The sequence below is a fragment of the Colius striatus genome, chromosome 9 (genome assembly GCF_028858725.1).
Source record: "Colius striatus isolate bColStr4 chromosome 9, bColStr4.1.hap1, whole genome shotgun sequence".
In the NCBI taxonomy this organism is placed as follows: Eukaryota; Metazoa; Chordata; class Aves; order Coliiformes; family Coliidae; genus Colius; species Colius striatus.
The window spans coordinates 19,771,267-19,790,813 of record NC_084767.1 but is presented as its reverse complement, the minus strand read 5'-3'; the positions used below and the strand labels follow the sequence as shown (position 1 = coordinate 19,790,813).

General features: G+C 42.2%; 1 protein-coding gene across 1 annotated transcript in view; it reads right to left on the bottom strand.

Moving 5' to 3' along the window:
* KCTD16 (potassium channel tetramerization domain containing 16) overlaps window positions 1-19,266 on the bottom strand; it is a 77,289-nt gene extending 58,023 nt beyond the window's left edge. The window contains exon 1 of the mRNA XM_010196567.2: window positions 18,435-19,266. Within this exon, the coding sequence (XP_010194869.2) occupies window positions 18,435-19,266 (832 nt within the window). The remainder of the gene's footprint in view (window positions 1-18,434) is intronic.
* Between the last annotated feature and the right edge of the window lie 281 nt (window positions 19,267-19,547).

Genomic DNA, 19,547 nt, shown 5'->3' with positions numbered 1-19,547 from the left:
AACAAGCTCTTTCTTCCATCTGTAATAGCACTAAGGAAATCGTTCCTTTAGCTTGGGCTTTCTTATGAAACATTTGTGCATGCCCGCAGATTATCTTAACAGAAAATAAGGCTTCTACACTGCTCAGGTTCTTTATATTCTCACTTAAGCACCAAATATATTCAACATGCAGAATAACTCATCTCATCCTATAGTTAAATCGCACATAGAAGTTTAAAGTTTTATTAGGTTAGCTTTTATGTTTCTAGATTTTAAGAACTGACATAGAATCTAGCCTTTGAAAAAATATTCTCTGGTTTATGTGTGATATAAACTAGTCCAAAAATGTGTGCATAAATAATCAAAGAAGCTGATAAGTCCACATTCCAGCTCCACTTCCTGACTTTCCATCACCCTTTCCTTGCACATTCCAACACACACCTCACCAGCACTCTATCACCCCTCCAGACCTCAACCCCTGCAGATAAACGTGCTTGACTTCAAACCACAGCTGGGCCAAATGGAAAACATTGGGCTATGGGCAGTTGTAGGGACTGTTTCCAATATATAGATGAAGACAAGCTCCTCACCAGCAACAAGTGGAGAGGAGCATAGAAACCATCATAAGATTAAATTAACTTTTTTTAGGCCTTATAAATTACTTGCAGCTAAGACAGTGCCAAAGAAATACAGGAATGCTGTCCTGCTGCTAAACAAATGCAATGCTGAGGCATTTATCAAAAATAAATGACTCCAGGAAATGAAGACACTTATTTTTAGCAGGCGACTCATTCCCTGACAACGCTCTGTTCAGTTCACATAACTTCACTTGTACCCAGTGACTCAGTCTGTTCCATCCTCGCCTCAGCAGCTGCTCCTGTGCCCACCACTGGCGCAAGAGCGAGTGCCTTCTTAACTTAAAGAGGAACTAAGGGACTTAGAACCAGTCTTCTCTGCCTCCTCTAAAATACAGAACATTCCCACCCTGTGCACAACAGAGATATTTGCAACTTAAACGTATACACACACATACAGATGCTGCTCTTGAACATGGATGCTGTCCTTGTAGGGCATGCAACTCACAGCGTTGCAAACCTGCCGCTATTCTACACTGCAATCAAAAGTTTAAAAACTGCAATTAGCCAAGTGGAGACATATGCAAGGAGACAGCACAATAATTAGTGAAAAGCAAGCTGGATACTTCAGAGTTTAAATTATCTAACACATAATTGGTACATAAGTAAGAATCTTTGTTTGTTTACTCTATACGGGGTCACCTACTGCTTCCACTGAACAAAGCTGTCATCGGTTTTAAATGGAATAGGCTTCTGCTGCTTAAGCCAATTATTTTCTCACCACAGATCAGAGAATCAATAAAAATTAACAAATAAGCCAGGTTTTGATCAGATGAAATACTGATTATTTAGGATTTTTATCATATTCTTCATTGCAATAAACATAAACAGAATATCACATACACATCAAAACTGAAAACACTTGTTGTTCTTCTGAGCATTTTTTGACAGCTCACGTGTGTCCTCATTCACCTGTCCTCATTCACCTGTCCAAGGTGTTTCTGAGCTTGGGGGAATTTGGTTTTATATCAGTGCAAGTGTCGCCCCTGGGTGGCAGGAACTACCTGTAAGGTACATCTGAGGACTGGGTTACTGGAGAGGGCTTTTTAATGATGTCAAAGTCAATGCAGCTGCTTCACAAGCCACCGGGTTTATAAGCCCAGGCACTAGCTCTTTTTCTGCTTTGCTAAGGTAAATCACGCAGGAGAAAAAGGCTGTTACCCCAATGATAGGGGCACATGGCTCACTAGTGTCAGTAAATCCAACAGAGGTATCAGATGAAAGTTATCCTTCTGAACTGTTTTAAAGATCTGTTAATCCGTATCTTATTTCCATATTTCCTATTTCTGTAGCCAGTGATGCATTCTTAGAGAAAGCACACTGGAGAGTCTTTAATGCCCAGTAATATGTTGTTGAGGAACAAAAATGGTGACAAGACAGGTTTTGTATCATCCTATATTTAAACAACAGTTCCAAGCACAGACAAACTCTTCCCTGCTGTAGAAGTAGCTCTGTATTTCTGATGAAATAAACGCACACACTATTTGGCTGAATGTGCAATATACACCAAACACAACTTCAGCTACAAAGGCTGGAAATAATGTAAAGGTCTCACTGAAATAATTTTAGCAATGCTAGTGAATAAGCACAGCATGCCTTCTGATCCCACAGTCACAAAGGGGTTCATGTACTTTTCCTCAGGACCCTGTGGGTAGTACACATCAGCTCAAAGGGCCGGTCAGCACAGGCTCATCAGATGAATTCAGTCTCCTCTGGGGACGTATGGGACACGTCCCTGTCCTGCAGAAGGGGATTGTTCTGCAGGAGGTGATATCCAGGTGGACGTGTTCAGAACAGCTCAGTAAAAATGTGACTCGTGTACAGGCAAACAGCTTTTGGCAAACGGTGTCTTTATGAATTTATCAAAGCTGACCTGTCTTTCCAAAGTGGCTGTGTCACTGCACGCCAAGTTAGTGGAGAAGATGAGGGAGCAAATTATGACAGGCAATCCAACATACATACAAGTATCCCCTGGTTTGCATTTTTAGATGGGGGTAAAATAAAATGCTCTGGATTGAAAACATTGTGTCTGCAAAGGTTCACAGGCCCAGACTGCCTCCCCTCTGCCCTAGCAGGGCTGGGAACAGGCACTCACAGAATCTGCCAGGGAAAGGGGAGGAGATGAGTGCAGAAGGGCATGGAGGAGGTCAGGGTACTCCTCTTTCAGCACACACCTCCCACCCCATGAACAGGACATAGTGGGAACTGCCTTCCCTGAAACAGGCTCTTGAGATATCCCTAACTCAGGTCATGCATATTTATGCATCTGGACTTGCAGCATTGCAGTCAGAAAATTGATAACCATGCTCTAGCCATGAACACACTTTACATAAGCGGTAGGAGACACAAACAATCAAATACCTGATAACCTTATGCAAAGCCATTTTAAAGGAAATATGACATCCACTATGGAAACATTCTTTAAGATTTAATATTGTCTCTTCAGTTACTTCACCCCTTGGGAATAAGCGCATTAAAACACTGACAATCTGTACAAGCAAGAGAAAGCATTACTATGCCATTATCAATATAAAACAATTTAAAATGCTTCCAATATTTAGAGAAGAGCTACGGCATGATTGCAAACAAAATCTCTGATCATTTTTTCAAACAATACTTAATCTGTCCTATAGCCACGGCCCTGTAAAAGCTGCATCTGCAAACAAAAAAACACTACAGCATGTGACGAAAGTCATCACTACAGCTGAGCAAACACATTCTAGCTAATACCTTACTTATTCAATTTCACTTTTCTCTTCTTGGAGTATCTTGAAAATCAGGCCATAGAACTTGCAATTGTTTTCATCATTGATTTTTTTTTCTGGGTTTCTCCATGTAGTGGAGAAATCTGGCAGAGTCAAGTGGGTACAGGAAAATTTCTCTCTCAGCAAGGCAATGTTTTATGTCACCAAACAACACAGTGGATACTTGGAGTTCAGATTTGGGTTTATGGCTGTGTAACACAAGCAGATGTATTGACACTGATTTCAAGGCCTGGTTTGATCACCATCGAGATGTAGGTGGAACAAAGTGTGGGAAGATCTGCGTGGGATGATAATCCTGCAGACACGGCTGGCCAGGAGCGGGCAGGGGAGTGGTACATGCGTGCTGAGGGGACATGAGACATTGTTAGTGAGGAGGAAGCAACTTGGTACCAAGCTGTGCCAGCAGACAGCTTAGTAACAGCTTCACCCACATGGAGAAGAGCGGGTGGCAGCAAACACCCATGGCAGAGTATCCACCAACACTCAGTCCCACGGGGATGTGCTGCAGGTGATGGTCCCCAGGGTTCTCAGCGGGGTAAAGGGATGGTGTAAAGCCACAATCTGCTCCCTGCGGCCAGGACCAGTCTGCAGATCCCCTCTGAGGATGGAGTCACCACCGCCATGAACTCCAGCGGCAGAGGGAGACCCTTCCTCATCCCATAGACCAAAGGGGCTCTTGGTTTTGAAAATAATGTTTCAAAGAGAGCATAAAGTGCAGGAAGTTAATATTTCAGAGCTCTGTAATCCCCTCATTCAGAGGCAGCAACACAAATTTTTAAATATTTGTGGTTGTGAGGGAGAAGGTGGCAGCCTGGATCAGTGCACTCCTTTCCTTGTCACTGCCTCGCTCCCCACCAGGTAACCAGAGAGAAAAAATGCATTGTCTAAAGCAAGGAGGCAGCTGTGAGGATGCGATGGAGACAGTTGCTCTCGTATACAATGTTATAATGTTTTCCCACGAAATACTCATTACTCATCCTCACTCATCCCATTAGTACTTAAGCATCCGAGCAGAGGAGAGGCTGATGCACGTGTGGTGTCGGGCAGTCCCAGTGGTCACCAGCGTGGTGCCGGGCAGCCCTGGTGCTGCACACAACCTGCCCTCCCCAGCTGCTCTGAGGAAAACCAAGTTAGCTCAAACACCTCTGGCTAGGGCACAGGCTTCTCGGTCAATGTCATCTTATCCAGGATAATTACGGAAAATACTAATTATCAGAAATAGGTGGGAGGGCACAATTCTCTGTGCTCCAGGGAATCCCAAAAGCCCTTTCTGCATCAACACAGTTGCCCCAATAAGAGGACACATGCCAGCTCCCTGGGGACAAGACATCTCACAGCATTTGGAGATGGATTCCAACAGCACTCTTGCCCCATAGGCTTCACAGGTGTCCCTGCAGCACACCAGCCAGAGCCCAGCCAGGCCCTGACACACCCTGCAGCTCAGCTGACAGCAAAGCCTTTCACATCCTCCATGAGTTTCCCATGAAGCAGAAAAAAAATTGCAACCAAGGGCCCCGAGTTGGGGCATGAAGAGATGGGATGCCTGGGTACTGGGTCCCAGACACAGCAAAGTACCTCCATCCCATTAGAGCTGTGCTCTCAGACCCACTGTGTTTTAAGGATGGGAACAGTGTATTATAAAACACTGTGGGCTTTAACAAGCAGTAGGGAGATTTGTGCATTTGCATGCGAGAGGAATGAGTAATGGCAGCAGGCACGAGGGAGGAATAAATGAACCTGATTATACCTCCACCTGCAACTGGCGTCTTTGCCCTTATACCATATGTTTGTATCGTCTTCCATGGAAACCTTCCCTCCAGCTGATATTGCCAGGATGTACATGTGAAATGCATCAAGCACAGGTAGCAGCATAAGATTTATTTTTGCTTATTCAGTTGCTTGATCACAATCAGACCTAAGAAACAGGTCCCCTGGTTAGGAGTAAGCTGAGTAGACACCTATTCAATGATTTAACCCTTGGGAAACATTGTTTTCCCCAGATTAAAAATCTCAAGTACCTACAGCTTGTTTCTCATGAGGGAGGCACTAGGACTCTTCTCCCTTCTGGATTGGGCTCTAAATTAAACATCAACACCACAGGCTGGCACAAGCTTCCCTGTCACCAGCTGCACATAGCAAACACCCCTGCCGAGAAGGAAGATCAACAACCTCACCCCTCTGAGAAGATGCTATCAACTGCAGCCCTCGGCAGACACGAAGCCAAAGGAGAATCAAAGCTCACATATAAGAGACTTAGCTGAAACATATGCTCACAAGTCCTTCTCCTGACTATGTGACATGGGGCAGGAGAAACAACACAGAAAACGTATGCAGGTACTTAACGCAAAAGGCTGATATCTTTGCAGGAAAATCAGTACTCTGTGGTAGGCATAGGTTGGGCTGGGCAGAGAGCACCAGCACCTCTCCAGAGCCACAGTCTGCAATCCTACCAGCAGGCCCTTTCCCTCTCTCTCTTAGGAGGTCAGTAACAGGTCTAAGGGGAAATAAAAGGGCCATTGGGAAGGGAACAGTAAATAAAGAAGGAGATTAAGATTTAGGCAGAAATAGGGCAATCTTCAATTTAAAGTCACGAGAAAAAGAAAGCTTGCACATGTGCACGGACACATACATGCACACACACATGCACAGGGTAAGAAAAAATGACAAGTAGAGCAAGAATAACAATAGTCAAAAAGTAATTTGTTCTTAACCCATTCAAAATAAAAATAACTAGTGTACAAGTTCACTCCTTGGACCATCTGCATCTCATAAGCATAAGTTAAAATCCTGACACCATCTGTTCAATTGGAATTTTAATACTGTACCGACATGCCAAATCACAATTATACTAGCAAGGACAGCAGCCTCTTCATTTACCAAACAACTTGCTGCCATACTTTAATGAGATGGGGAACAAAAAGCAGCCAACTTGGAGCAAAATGAATCTATGCGCTTGCTGCCCACCCTGGGGTAGGGAAAACAGGCCCAGGCCATCAGTGGCACTCTGGGAGCTGCTCTCACAGCCTGACATAAACAGGCAGTTGGGATAGGACATCTGAAGAATGAAAAACAAACAGAAAAAAAAAAATCTCTGGCTTCTTATGGCATATATTTTGTCCTCAACAGCAGCAGTGTGTTTGAGAAAAGTGGCCCTTCACAAACAGAGATCCATCATGATGAGATTCAAGTCCCCTGACACTACCCCAATGCCCACTGTTGGGCTACAGAGGTTGGTTAGACTGTCTGGTCCTTCCTCACTTCTGCCAGCACCAGTTGCAGTCACTTCCATGACTTCTGTCTATTGCTGTGATGGATGATTGAGGAGATGATGAGATCCCAGCAAGATCCAGAGTGGTTAGTACTGGGAGCTCTGGGATGAGTTTGGATTCAATGGCAAAAAAAATATCTTGAGAAGTGTCTAAAAAAATTAGCCTGGCAAGTTTTGTACCATCTTTTAAGTAATTATTACTAGAGAGGCTGATGAAAGCCTTTGCATATTTTTTTATTGGTACTAGTGGGAAAAAAAAAAATCAATGTTGAAATGGAAATTAGTATAATCTCTGGCCAGCCCTCTTCAGATTTCTTTTTTTTTTTGCTTAGCAATATTGTAGAGTTGCAAACCATACATCATGTCCTGTGTTTCCTAGGATCAATTTCTTCAAGAAAGGAAACAAAAAATGTGTTCCCTTATTGCTGCAGGATATAAAGTGAATGAAACTGAGGGAGGGGAGGAAGGCAAAACACCATCAAGTGAGTAAATCTTTAAGACATAGCACACATCCACTTTCCTGATCAATGGAACTACGTAGGCATGTTCACAAAATTTAATTAAGTTCTGTTCCCCAAGAAATTATGTGCAACGTTTCCCTGCAATTATTTATTTACTATCTGCCATGTAGCTTTTAGCTTTCATCCAGAAAATGATTGGTTTCTGCTGCATTTTCATTAGCAGGTGCGCAGTAGAGAGGCTGCTTCCCAAATGGTTTGTGGGAGGGTTAGTGCTTCTTTCACCGTCTGGTAGCTTGACTGTCTTCTTGCAAAGAAAATCTATTACTGTGTTTAGATGTACTTCAAGTACGATGCCATTTGTAACCAAAACCACTAGCAAAAGTTGGAAAAGAAATGTACAAATGAACAAAATTCAGTTCACTGCCAGCAGCTTCAAATGCTGTGGGAGCCGTGGCTTTCACCGGTTTGCATCCAGACTTGTTCTGTTGTTGCTGGATTTGGAATACACCAACTCAGACCTCTGTGCTGCTGCAGTAAATTCATTTGGGCATGGTATGGTGTGCAACACCCAGTCAGAGAGGATGGGAAACATGGCCAGGGAAAAGTGCAGCCTCAGACAGGAGGTCTGAAACACATGGCTTCTCTGTTCAAATCAAAGAAGGTGCAGAGATTCCTGGGAAAAGGCAGAGGAGTCAGTCATCCTGCCTATGTGAACAGGATTTGGCTGCTCATGTGCCACCTGCTTTGGAGCAGCCTGACTGGAAACACATGGGCTTCTGCTGAAGAAGAATGGATGCAATTATTAAGAGTTTCAAATGGATTATCTTCTCCAGTCTTTTGAGTTTCGGCACAGGAAAAGTGTTTCTGACTTCTTAAACTCTGAAAATCTTAATAAATACTGATGCTTCCTAGGTCCAAGTCAAATATATTGAAGATTTAAAGAGTGGAAGTTAGAGCATGGTTTGATTCTCCCCATTAATGACCTCCAACAGATCTGGCAGATTACCATGGGCTGCCGAGTCCCATACCTGGGAAATTTTATTTTATCTTTATAATGGGAAGTAGGCTCAATACAATTTTTATTCATTGGCCATTCTGAAAGCCAAAAAAAAACCCCAACCCAAAATCTAAACCAACTAACAGATGTAAACCAGAAAAAAACATCTAGTTATGACATCCATTTCTATTTTAAGTGCAAATAGGGTGATGATACTATCCTCCTGGGAGGGATGTTATATTTATTTATATAATGAAGGATATAAAAAACAGTGCACAGAAGAAATACTATGGCTACTAAATGTTCATCTTTACAATAACAAATGAAAATGCTCAATGGATTTCTGAAATCACAAGCACCACTTGAACTGGCCTTAGTTAAAAGCCCTCATACGGCCTGCAGCACAGGAGCACAGTGAACCTGTGGGGAGGAGCCTGGTCTCTCCCAGGCAGTGGAGATGTCGCTAAGTTGTGGGAATTCTTCACACAGACCAAACTTTAACAAACTTTTCAATCCCTCTGCAAGAAATGATATCTTTTGACATCTACCTTCACCTGCAAGACTCTTGAAAGCAACAGATTCTTTAATCAAATCTTTACTGGTGAAAGTATTTTTATCAGCATCCTTATTTAAATATTCTTTGTCTACTTAAAGTAAGGCAGATCAGCTTTCTATCTGCAGACTCTGAATTAAAGGAAGAGAATTATTTAATCCTCACATAATATAAGTGCATTGACTTGAGAGAATAGAGGATTTGTTCTCTTGAATGCTCACAAAAGAATGAAATCAAGAATACATAGAAACTACTCTTCCCCTGGCTAGGAAACACATGCTTTTTCATCTTGATAATTGAGGCTTCACCAAGGAAAGACACCCTGGGGCTGCATGTGGTTTAGGTTAAACAATGTCCAAGGAAGTGAAAGAATTTAATCGAGGCATGGGTACAAAACCTCACTAACTGACAAGTCTTGTGGATTATAAGGTGATGACAGGACTAAGAGACAGTTGTTCTATCCAGTACTGGCAGGAATGACAAAGAGGTAAATCAGAGAAAAATGCCCAGGTTATAGCAGGTCACAATTAAACTAAGGAGACAAAAGGAACTCAACTTTGAAACAATTGTCAGCAATATGTCTCCTATAGTGACCTCTCAAGAAAGCATGTCTGTACTTAGAAAAGTTAATTAAATATATCTGCTATGTCAAATAATAAGATAACTTCCATAGCAAACCTTTCTAGTCAATCAAATCACATGTGAGCATACACTTTTGTCAGGGTAAGAAGCAGCACAGGGGCAACACACTGTACCAATGTTTGGTCAGATCTTCACCTATGGTAGCTGGTGCAGCTCTGCTGGGCTCAGCAGAACTCTTGTCATTAACCTGAGCTCTTCATATTAGTCTCCTGTCTATAAATATAACACTAACAAGAAATATTAAAAATAATGGTAATAAATATAATAAATAGTATTATTTATGCATTCTAATTATATTACTACTGATCACTATTAGGCCCTTAATTCAGAAACAGAATTCCCTCTTTTATTCTGAAAGAAGACAGCGGTAATTATTTTCCCCCCACAATTACGCTACACCAAGCAAAAAGAACCAGGCACCCTCTTGAGGACCAGCTCCCTGCACTGATTTTGATGATCACCTGAAAACTAAGAGAGCAAATCAAAGACAACATACTTATAATCAGCAACTCATCAAATTTGTCTGTATTGATTTTTGGATGTTATAAGCAAGGAGATTTTAGATCTCCAGTGCAGTATCTTCATTTTTTCAGAAACCTCAGTCTTCTGCTCTGATACCGAGCCTGTGTTCATTTGCCATATGATACCGCACTAAGGCGATGACATTGCAAGAGAAAAATGTTGCAATTTTATATGAAAGCATCTATTATTGATATAGGTGTTATATTTAGTGTAATTAATGATCAGTAAGCACCTTTTCACATGAGTATGCAAACCGTAAATTTGCAAAAAAGCTATCTTCACTCCCCAGTCATGGGATCAGCCTCTGCAATCCTTCTGGTCCTTTGTGGGACAAAATGTTGGACCTCCACACTCCCAGTAAAAACCCTTAGCTTAGAAAAATTCCGTAAAATTCCCTTTGCAAGAATCCAAATAAACATTGTTTTTCAATCCCTCTGATGGCATGCTTTTTGTTCACTCAAGCTTTGTGCCGAGTTTTTGGCTCTGAGCATATTTAAAGTGCAAAATTCAGTCAAAATCAGCATGTTCTACCAGGTTCTATTTCAACCTGATTTAATTCTGGTGTAAAAACATACTCTGATTCAGTTTGATGGAAATTCAATCTGAAACCTCGAAACAAGTCTCCTCCAAAATATGCAGAGAGGTATTTTTTTCTTGAAATTTGGCTTTCAGGCCCTGGCCAAGGACTAATGCTGGAACAGCAGCGTCAGATCTCTGCTCCCACCTGCAATCCGAGCTTGGAGCAAGGCTGAGTACATCCCTCAGGCTGCTGCTTCCTTCAGTGTAATTCTGTTCTTTTATACATGCACACCAAACCTTGGGTCCATTTTCCTCTTTTAGATTAAAGGTGTGGTGATTTTATAGTCTTTTTCCAACGAACTCCAGAGCTCTGTGTCTGGAGAGCAACTACAGAGATTTTCACATGTGGACTTCAAGGGGTTTGTTTTCAAGGTTGTCGGGACGGATTGCAAACCACAATGGCCAAAGGTTTTCTTCATTGTATTTTCAGTAGAAGTTTTTCAGCTGCCTTAGCAGCTAATCAATGAACTCTTATAAATTGCTAATCACTTTGTTAGCAGATTCAGAAGCAGCACTGGAAAATTTTTAACGCTAATGATTTATGAACCAGCCTCCTAAGTCCAACTGGTTACTAGAGCTGCAGAGTGCTCACACCAACACTTGGCTTATGGATGGAAAGGGATTTTACATGACTGATAGTCAATGGGAAAAGGTCAATGGGATCACACTCTAATTGGACAGTTTGTATTTATAGGTATTTCAACAAAGCTTATACACAGCTATTAAAACGTAAAAAGTATTCTCACAATTCTAGACTTCTCACTTTCTTTTAGATGTTACTAGAAAACTAATATAACAAGCTAATTTGGGAAAACTAAGGAAAACAGCCTACACAGTAGTCTGATGCCCAGGATACTGCTGTTCCTTCTCTGTTTTATTTACTCAGATACTACTAGCAGAGATAAAACCAAGGCACATTCATCACAAAAGAAAAGCCCAAAGCTCTTGGGAAGGGCCATTAGCACAAAAATAAACACCAGCCTCCTACAACTGACCAGTGAAGGGAGATGCTATCCTGTGCACTAAGCTCTTCTACTGCATATTCATATTCAGACCTGGATCTTTGTGGACATAAGAGGCACTGAAGGTGTTCAGTGCTTCCCAAATCATCACAATAACACACTCCCTTTACAGCATCAGATTTAAAGCTTGAGCTCCAATGTCCTTAAGCACTTAGGAGTCACAATAACGGCAGTATGGTTTTACTGTATTCCAGTGTTAATTTGAGCATGTCTTTTGAAAGTCACAGGGGGAAATCAATTAAGCAGGATCCTCTGGCCTGGACAGCTCATTCATCATTAGGTTTTAGTGACAAGTTAAGCAACTCTAGTCATCAAGACTAACTCACTTCAGTCTATTTTCTTCCTTTAAAAAAAATCTGGTTTTGAGCAAGTTTCACAAAAGGTTACTCTTGCACTTTGCAAGGATCTAATTTAGATTTTGCTTCTTGTCTCCATATTTACTGTATGTTAGCCTTGAACTTGAAAAGCTGAAAAAAAAAAAGAGAAGAAACTGAGAAAATGTTGTGATTATGATTTTAAACAAATCCAGGATGTCTGGAAAGAAAAAAAAAAAACCAACCTGCTGCAAAGAAGTGTTTGTCTGTGTGTACAATATGTTGCTGATACTCATTGAATGGCAAATATCTGTGTTATGTTTTCTTATTTATGCTCCTTTGCTCCTTCAGATTTTGTTTTCATAAGAACCACAACTACACTTCAGCAAATTTTAAAAAAGGCCAGACCTCGCCAGGCTGAATAACGCTGCTGCAGAAAACCGGCCGGTGGGAGCCATTCCATGCCGCTCCACAGAGATCAGCCCAGGGACACTGGGCCTCTCCCACCCACAACGCTGCCATCCCAGGGCAGCAGGCTGGCTGTTCCCTGTTCCCACACCTTCCAGCACACCAGTGGGGGAAGATCTTACTGACACACTATTATGACAGCAAAACCCTCTTTGGATCAGTCAGACTACTGAAATGGTGCTGTGGGACCTCATGTGTTGTTCCTGGGAAACATCCATCTCTAGATTGCAGTTTAAAATACATTGATTTTTTTGTTTGAGTTTTGTTGGGGTTTTTTTTTCACTAAATGTCAGTCTTCCTTGGCTATTCCTTTAGTCATTACAGTCTCCTTTGGGATCATAGTGCAGTAGCAGCAATGCAAGCTTCACAGGTGATGTTCTGCCTCCAGTTCATACATGTTGTCCTGCTGCAGCAGAAATGGTGGTCAGGTGCAGTGAGGACACGGTGGCAGCCTGTGCCTAAGGCCAGGCCTCTGCTTCACCAAACCCTGTGCCAACATTTCCGTTGCCTTCCTACACAGCACAAGGCACACACAGTCACCCTGACAGCTTTGAAAGAGAGAGAAGATACAAACACCAGATCAAAACCCACTCAACAACTTCTTTGTGCGGTGCCAGTTTTATCTCCTGAGATCACAAACCCCACAGACACAGGACAGAGGGATAAGTATTTTCCCTGTCCAGAAACCTATCTAGCTGTTTTGCAAGTGACAGGAGGACGATTTGCATCACCAAGTGGTATTTTGGAGCAGGAAAGTAATAGATATGTACAGTCATGTTAAACAACTATCTCAGACATTCAAGCCGATGAAGATCATACCCAAAGGGCTATGAAATAACTTTCTATGCTGTGAAAACTGGGTAGAGACAAAGACCAGTACCCAAAAGCCATTCTCCAACATACATCATTAGAATGAACTCCAAGTCCTCCATCCAACCAAATTTTTTTTAACAAGTTTTGCTTCAGTTATCCAGTGAGTTGGAGATTCTTAGACTAATCTAACAATCAGATTTGACATTATTGCTTTCCAATAAATAATAGCATTTTTCATCTTTAGAATAACACTAATAAAACACTCTGTAGGCTTTTCAGTCTGTCATGTGAAACTGGATAAAAATCAGCTGTCACTCAAATCTGGCAAAAAAGCTCAGAGCAAGGTCCTTCTGACATGAATATTCTAACATTTGGCTGATTACAGCCCCCCCACCTGCAGATGAGCATCCTTGTGAGAGGGAGTTTTGTTTGGCAAGATGGACCAGAGTCATTGACAATGACAATAATTACCTGGAAACAGAAGCATCTCCTGTCAACAGGAAAGGAAGCTTGCTTTATTCATTGAATTAGCCTTTATTTTGTTATCTTCTGGGTCATTTTGACCTTCACTGCTTTAAAATCAGACAGAACCAACTACTAAAACATTTGACAGTATTAGTTCAAAGAGAGAGGAAAATAGGTGGTATTCTTCATCTACATTTAACCATTACACAGCACAGCTGTACGTGTCACTGTGCAAGACCATTCAGTTTTGTCAGTCAGACTTCTACCACACAATTCCTTTATGAGTCAGTGGTATGAACATCAGTATGGGACCTTTTAGCTCTGTTCATGCCTACAAAGTGATGGGCTACAGATGACTGCATTAATCCTAAGTGGATCATCTTGTATAAAAGACACAACGATTATCCCAGAGATACATGTCCAACAAATGGCCATCAGAGCACACTTGTGGAGGGTACCACTTGTCATTTCTCTTCCCTCCTGCACAACCCCACCCCAGAGGATTCATCTGTTTATACTAGGATAATCTGAAATCGGCTTCACAAACATCTCTGCACATCAGCCTCCTACCCAGCAAGTGAAAAGCACATCCAATCAGCATCTTCTTGAAAGAGTGAGAAGGTCAAAATTTACAACTGTCCTTAGAGTGAGTGGAGGCAGCCCATGTTCTTCAGGAGTAAAATCCTTGTTAATTAATCTGGGTCTTTAAGAGCTACAGCGCCAGGACCGTTTCACAGTTTCCTTTGAACATCTACAGGCGCTTGAGGTGCTCCATGTGTGCAAATGTCAAGTGGCTGATTCTTGCCCACACTTTGAAATACAGCCTTAGGAAGGGCAAGGACAGCCATCTGTCTAAATTCCTCTATTCTTTTCTGCTAGTGAACTTGAAGTAGCATTTGTCAATCCCTCCCCACTTGCTTGTTGCGAGAAAACATTTGGGTTAAAGGGAAGGCTTGACATATCTAACAAATTCTCCTTCACTGTGTCTTGGTGTAGTTGTCAGTACCTGCATCTTTTCCCTACGTTTTTTTTTTTCTCCAGATTGTGTGTGAATTTTCTCTCCTTTTCATCCTTCTGTAGTACTTTTATATTTGTTCCTTTTTGCTTAGTAGCTCTCCTCTCCCCTCATTTTATTGCTCCAGCTGAGCAGAGGGCAAACTGCTCATTGTGGTGCCAACTGCGCTCCTTAGTGCAACCCACAGTTGTGAAGGCAACCACAAGAGTAAGAGTAAAGAGTTTGATGTGATATATTAGAGCAAAGATCTCTCCTCTGTACTGTGAACAGTTCTGAGAACCTATTGCAGTCAAATATTGACTAGCTCAGAGAGAATGGATGTGGCAAGACGGCTTTGGGGACAATAGCAATATGCAGACAAGGCCTGCCAGGCAGTTTGCCCCATTCCACCCCACTGTCATGTCTCTCGGTCCCCAGCTGCTCAGCAGACACATGCACACATCTTGCCTTGTTGCTGATCTGTTCTCTGAAGCTAAAGCTTTCTCTGTTTCCAACCTGTTATTTTGCTCTTCTGGCAACTGCAACATCTACATGCAGGACTGTCACTCACAGTCCTGGCAATGCAGCAAGATTGGAACAAGGCAAAAAGAGCTGGTTTGTAGGTTATAGGAGGTGGTGAAAAAGAGTGTGCTGCTGCCACTGCGAAGTCAGGAATGGGGCCAGGATACAAAAGGTTGAGACAACCCATATGCTTTAACACCCCCCCACCACCACAACATTTACCAGATGTTCAATTGCACATTTTTTATTCATTCCATCTTAAAGGTTGAAAACATGTAAAAAATGAAGATCCAAGCATAGGCTATCACACTCTTAAAAAATGAGAGTAATTGGAGATGAGGTTCTTCTTTAAGATCACCAAAACAGGGTGGGGGCGGTGGAGGTAGGGGGCAGAGCAGAACCCACAAAATGGTTCACATCAGAAATCCACACAATCAGTATGAAATTTAAGCAAATATATTTGACATAAGAGAAACTGAAGGAAAGAAAACGCATGAGCAGAACCTCACTGTGTTTCCTCAAGTCCTGCTCCACCAATAAGCAAGAGTCAGGCTGTGACTCCTATCTACTCAACATGCAGGAGCTGTATTTCAAAGAACTCTTTAATTATGACCCTAACATATCCACACAACCTGTCTCCAAAACCTCCTTTGCATCAGTCTACTTGAAACTAGAGTGGAGCACAGCTGCACTCCAATGATTGCATTGTCATCCTGAGTGCTGGCTTTGCAGCCCATCCTGCCACCTACTCAACAAAACAGCTGCAGGTTTGCTGTAGTGGATGTTTTTTGTGTACCCTGCATTTCGGGAAAACCTCCTCCACAGAGAACACGAATCTCCCATTACCCTTAATAGGACCTAAATTTGAACAAGGGGAGAAAACGTCATACAATATTCATTGTGCAATTCTGTTAACAGCACACACTGTACCCATGTGAGTAGCTGCACAGCTTACGTCACCCTTTGGTTGACCTGATCTACTTTCAAAAGGATTTGCACGTGAAGAATGCCTTTTATCTTCATGCCAATCACAGGCATTTGCCTTCTGAATAATATTTGGAGCATACAATGTATTTGGTGTATCAAAAAAATATTCCTGCCTCTATTCTTTCTCCTTTGGAAGTAATCATCCTTTCTCAGCTCTGAAGGGTCCCTCTAACTGTGTTTCACAGGAGCTACCAAACAGCTTTACAAAGACCACCTCTGTATCTGCCTAACTTGTTGTGTTAGACACCTCCCATGTTTAGGCCCATTAACCTGATCAAAAGAGCTTGATGAATTAATGCTTATATAGACACAGTTGGCAGCTTCTAATTAAATAATTATGGCTAAGCAGCTGCAGACAAGTCGTAATGTTCCACTAGAAACCCAGATGTCACTTTTATTGGTCCTCAAAGTTGCAAATGAAATTATTTTGAAAAATTTGGAAATTAGATTCTTTTGCTTCATGTCAGTTCTGTAGATACTGTGCCTGCTTTCAGGTTGAGTGGCTGCAGCCAGACCCCAGGCACTTGGCCAGAGAACCTCTGCAGCTCACGAGCAGCTCTGTCACAGCAAGCAGCAAATTGCACAAAATGTAACCAAATGAATCAGATTGAGAGAAAAGACAGTGATTTGACATTGTTTTCACTTTTAACTAAAGAAGGACACTTTGAAAAAATCCATCTCTAAAACTGCATCAATGTCAAAAATCCACAAAACTAACATGATCCAAATGCAAAGCCTGCTGAACTTTCCAGGAACATTAGTTGGATTGGACTGTCCCTGCACTGGTGAGAGAAGATTTTGTCACACCTGCTACAGACTTCTGCTCTCCAAAATTTCTAAGGTACTTTTCTTGGTACCTAACACTATCTGTAACGATATGGAAGCAATGAGCACTCATTGAAGGTAAAAATTTGAGTTATATGAAAACCGAGAGTCTGACTTTGCTAATTCATGCAAAATTTAAGTTCATCCTCTCTTCATTTAGCAAATTAGCAAACCTTTGTGCCCATGAGGAACTTTTCCCCCCTGATTTTAAATATAAATGCAAACACAATTTATTCCAATCCATTCCTTTAATTATATTAATTGTCTTCCTATTACTTGTATGAAACATCGTGATTTCAAACAGAAGAAGCCTAATAATAGAAATCACCCATCCCCGATAGAATGTAAGTAGATTCATGACCTCAGAATTTTGCTAAGAAATCCATCTAGAAAACTAATTTTAAGTAAATCTTTGCATGTCAAAACTACAGATGGCTTTTCACGATGCTAACTTAAGCATCATTGCATAAGCAGATTAGGGCTGACTGCCTGTTTAGTCCAGACACAAGAGTAGATGGCGCTGAATCCAGTATTACACACAAACTATTCACTTCCTGATATATCTTTCATTGAAAACTTTTGTCAGTTCTCCATGCTACTAAGCCTGCTAACTAAGAACTGCACGCAGTGCAGTAGGTCTGCTGGCAAATCTTCTCTAAACCCCACTGGCCAAAGCAGCAGCTGTCTGAAGTCCATTTCTACAAATGCACTGAGGAAATGTTCCATCCTTCACTCTCTTGGAATGAAAATGGAGGAAAACAGCCTCATGAACCTCTCAAATACTTAAGCACCGCAGTTGTGGAATGATTTTCTGATAGAGAATTATAGAATCAAAATTACCCTCGTGTTACCATTGGTAACAGTGTCTCTACCTGAATATCAACTTAGAAAGTTAATGAGCCTGCTAGAGCTATCAGCTAAAATTACCACAACAGTATGTGATCGGATGTGATTGCGGTAAGCAGGGCAGATACTTCTCATTATGAGGATAGTTTGTTTTTCATAGGCATGTTGCATAACAGGGCACAGCAACTTGCCTCTCTGCTCTGAGCCCTCCTTTCAGAGCAAATTGCTGGCTTTGAGAAGACCTCCTGTTGAAAAGCAGCCAGGGGGACAAGATTTTGTTTTCCCTTCCCTGTGTGTAAGTGTGTCAGGTTTGTTGACAGATGGCTTGGCTGACTGTGCTTGACTATTATCAAGCAGCTATTACCATTGTAAATTGAATCCCATTTGAAGATTTTCTGTAATTAAATCTGCAGTGTGTTTGCAAAGCTTATATTGCATCCCACATGTACTCGGGAAGCGTGTGAGGCAGTCGGACGGCTGATCTACCCAGTCGGAGACCACAGCATCCTTCAGCCATAGGGATGGGGGGTTTTTGGCAGTCTGTGCTGCCACCTAGCCAAGACCATGCCATTGAGTTCAGCCTTCCTTTACATTTGGAAAGCTTAAACCGAAGCATACTGCTCCCCCCTCCCACCCTGCCCCAATCTAAATAAAGCCTGAGTCCATGACAGACACAAGGACATTTGCACTCTTTGTGCCTTGAGAATTGTACAGTCAATGGAAGACAGCAGCTTAAAACAGGTAGTTACATTTCCCTCAGAAATGTCTCATACTTACGGTAGAAGACATATTCAGTGTAGCTGGACCAGACCTTGTCATCTGTGTACTGGTTGACAAAGGAAGCTGTCACTGAGGAGTTACAGGCCACCATGTGGAATCCACACTCAGACAACATGTCGAAAGCCCTCTCCAGGTGCTTGAACTTGAGATAAAACCTGGAGGTATACCTTTCTGGAGCCCTGTCTGGGTCTCTGCTTTCATTTAAACTTTCTCCAAAGACCTCTTTGACCAGAGCAATCCTTCCACAAACCAAAATCCTTGGTACCCTCCTGAATTTGGCATCTGCTTGGCTCTCCCTGCCAATAGTACATGAACCCCGGTACCCAATGGTAATGAATCCCCACTTCCGATCTGGTGGCAGGAGTGATGAGGGTGGGCATATTCTCGTGTCACTGCCTTGGGAGACCTCTTCATAGTCACTGTGGCAATAATCATCGGGGCTTTGCTTGTTATCATCAGGAGTCAGGAGTTTGACCAAGTCTGGGAGCTGGAAGTACTCGGCCTCTCTCTTGAGCCTTCCCTTCTCTGGGAAGTGGTCAGGCAGAACCACCTGCTTATCCCTGAGATAGTCTAAAATATAGCGGAAAAGGAAACCATCTCTGTCAATGAAGAATCTTCCCTTGGAGTCCTTGGCCAGATCGTTGGCTGTGTCTCTCTTTGGGGTGAACATTTTCCACAGCAGGGAGTGAGGGGTGCCAACCAAGGTGGAGTGGCGAGTGAAGTAAACCTGTCCGCCCACATTCAGCTCCACTACCTCCGGGAAAGAGTGTAGCCCAGTCCCCTGCTCTCGAGGAGGAAGGTAAGTCCTGCAGTTTCCACTTAGAGCCATTGTACTTTAAAACAGAAATCAGCAGCACAAAACAGTAGGACTATCAGTCACAATGAAGAGTGGAATAAGGCTCCCAACAATAAGGAGAAATGGGGGAAAGGGGAAGCAAAGAAAGAAAATCAGCCAAAATGTTGGTTTACAATTAATCTGAATTGTCCACAAGTGATAGAGCGGCAGATGTGGCTTAAACCCTAAACCGTAGAGGCTGGAGAGCAATCACTTCATGAAATGCAATCACATCATTAGATCTTCCAAAAAGCCATCCAAATCAAGGTCAAGCC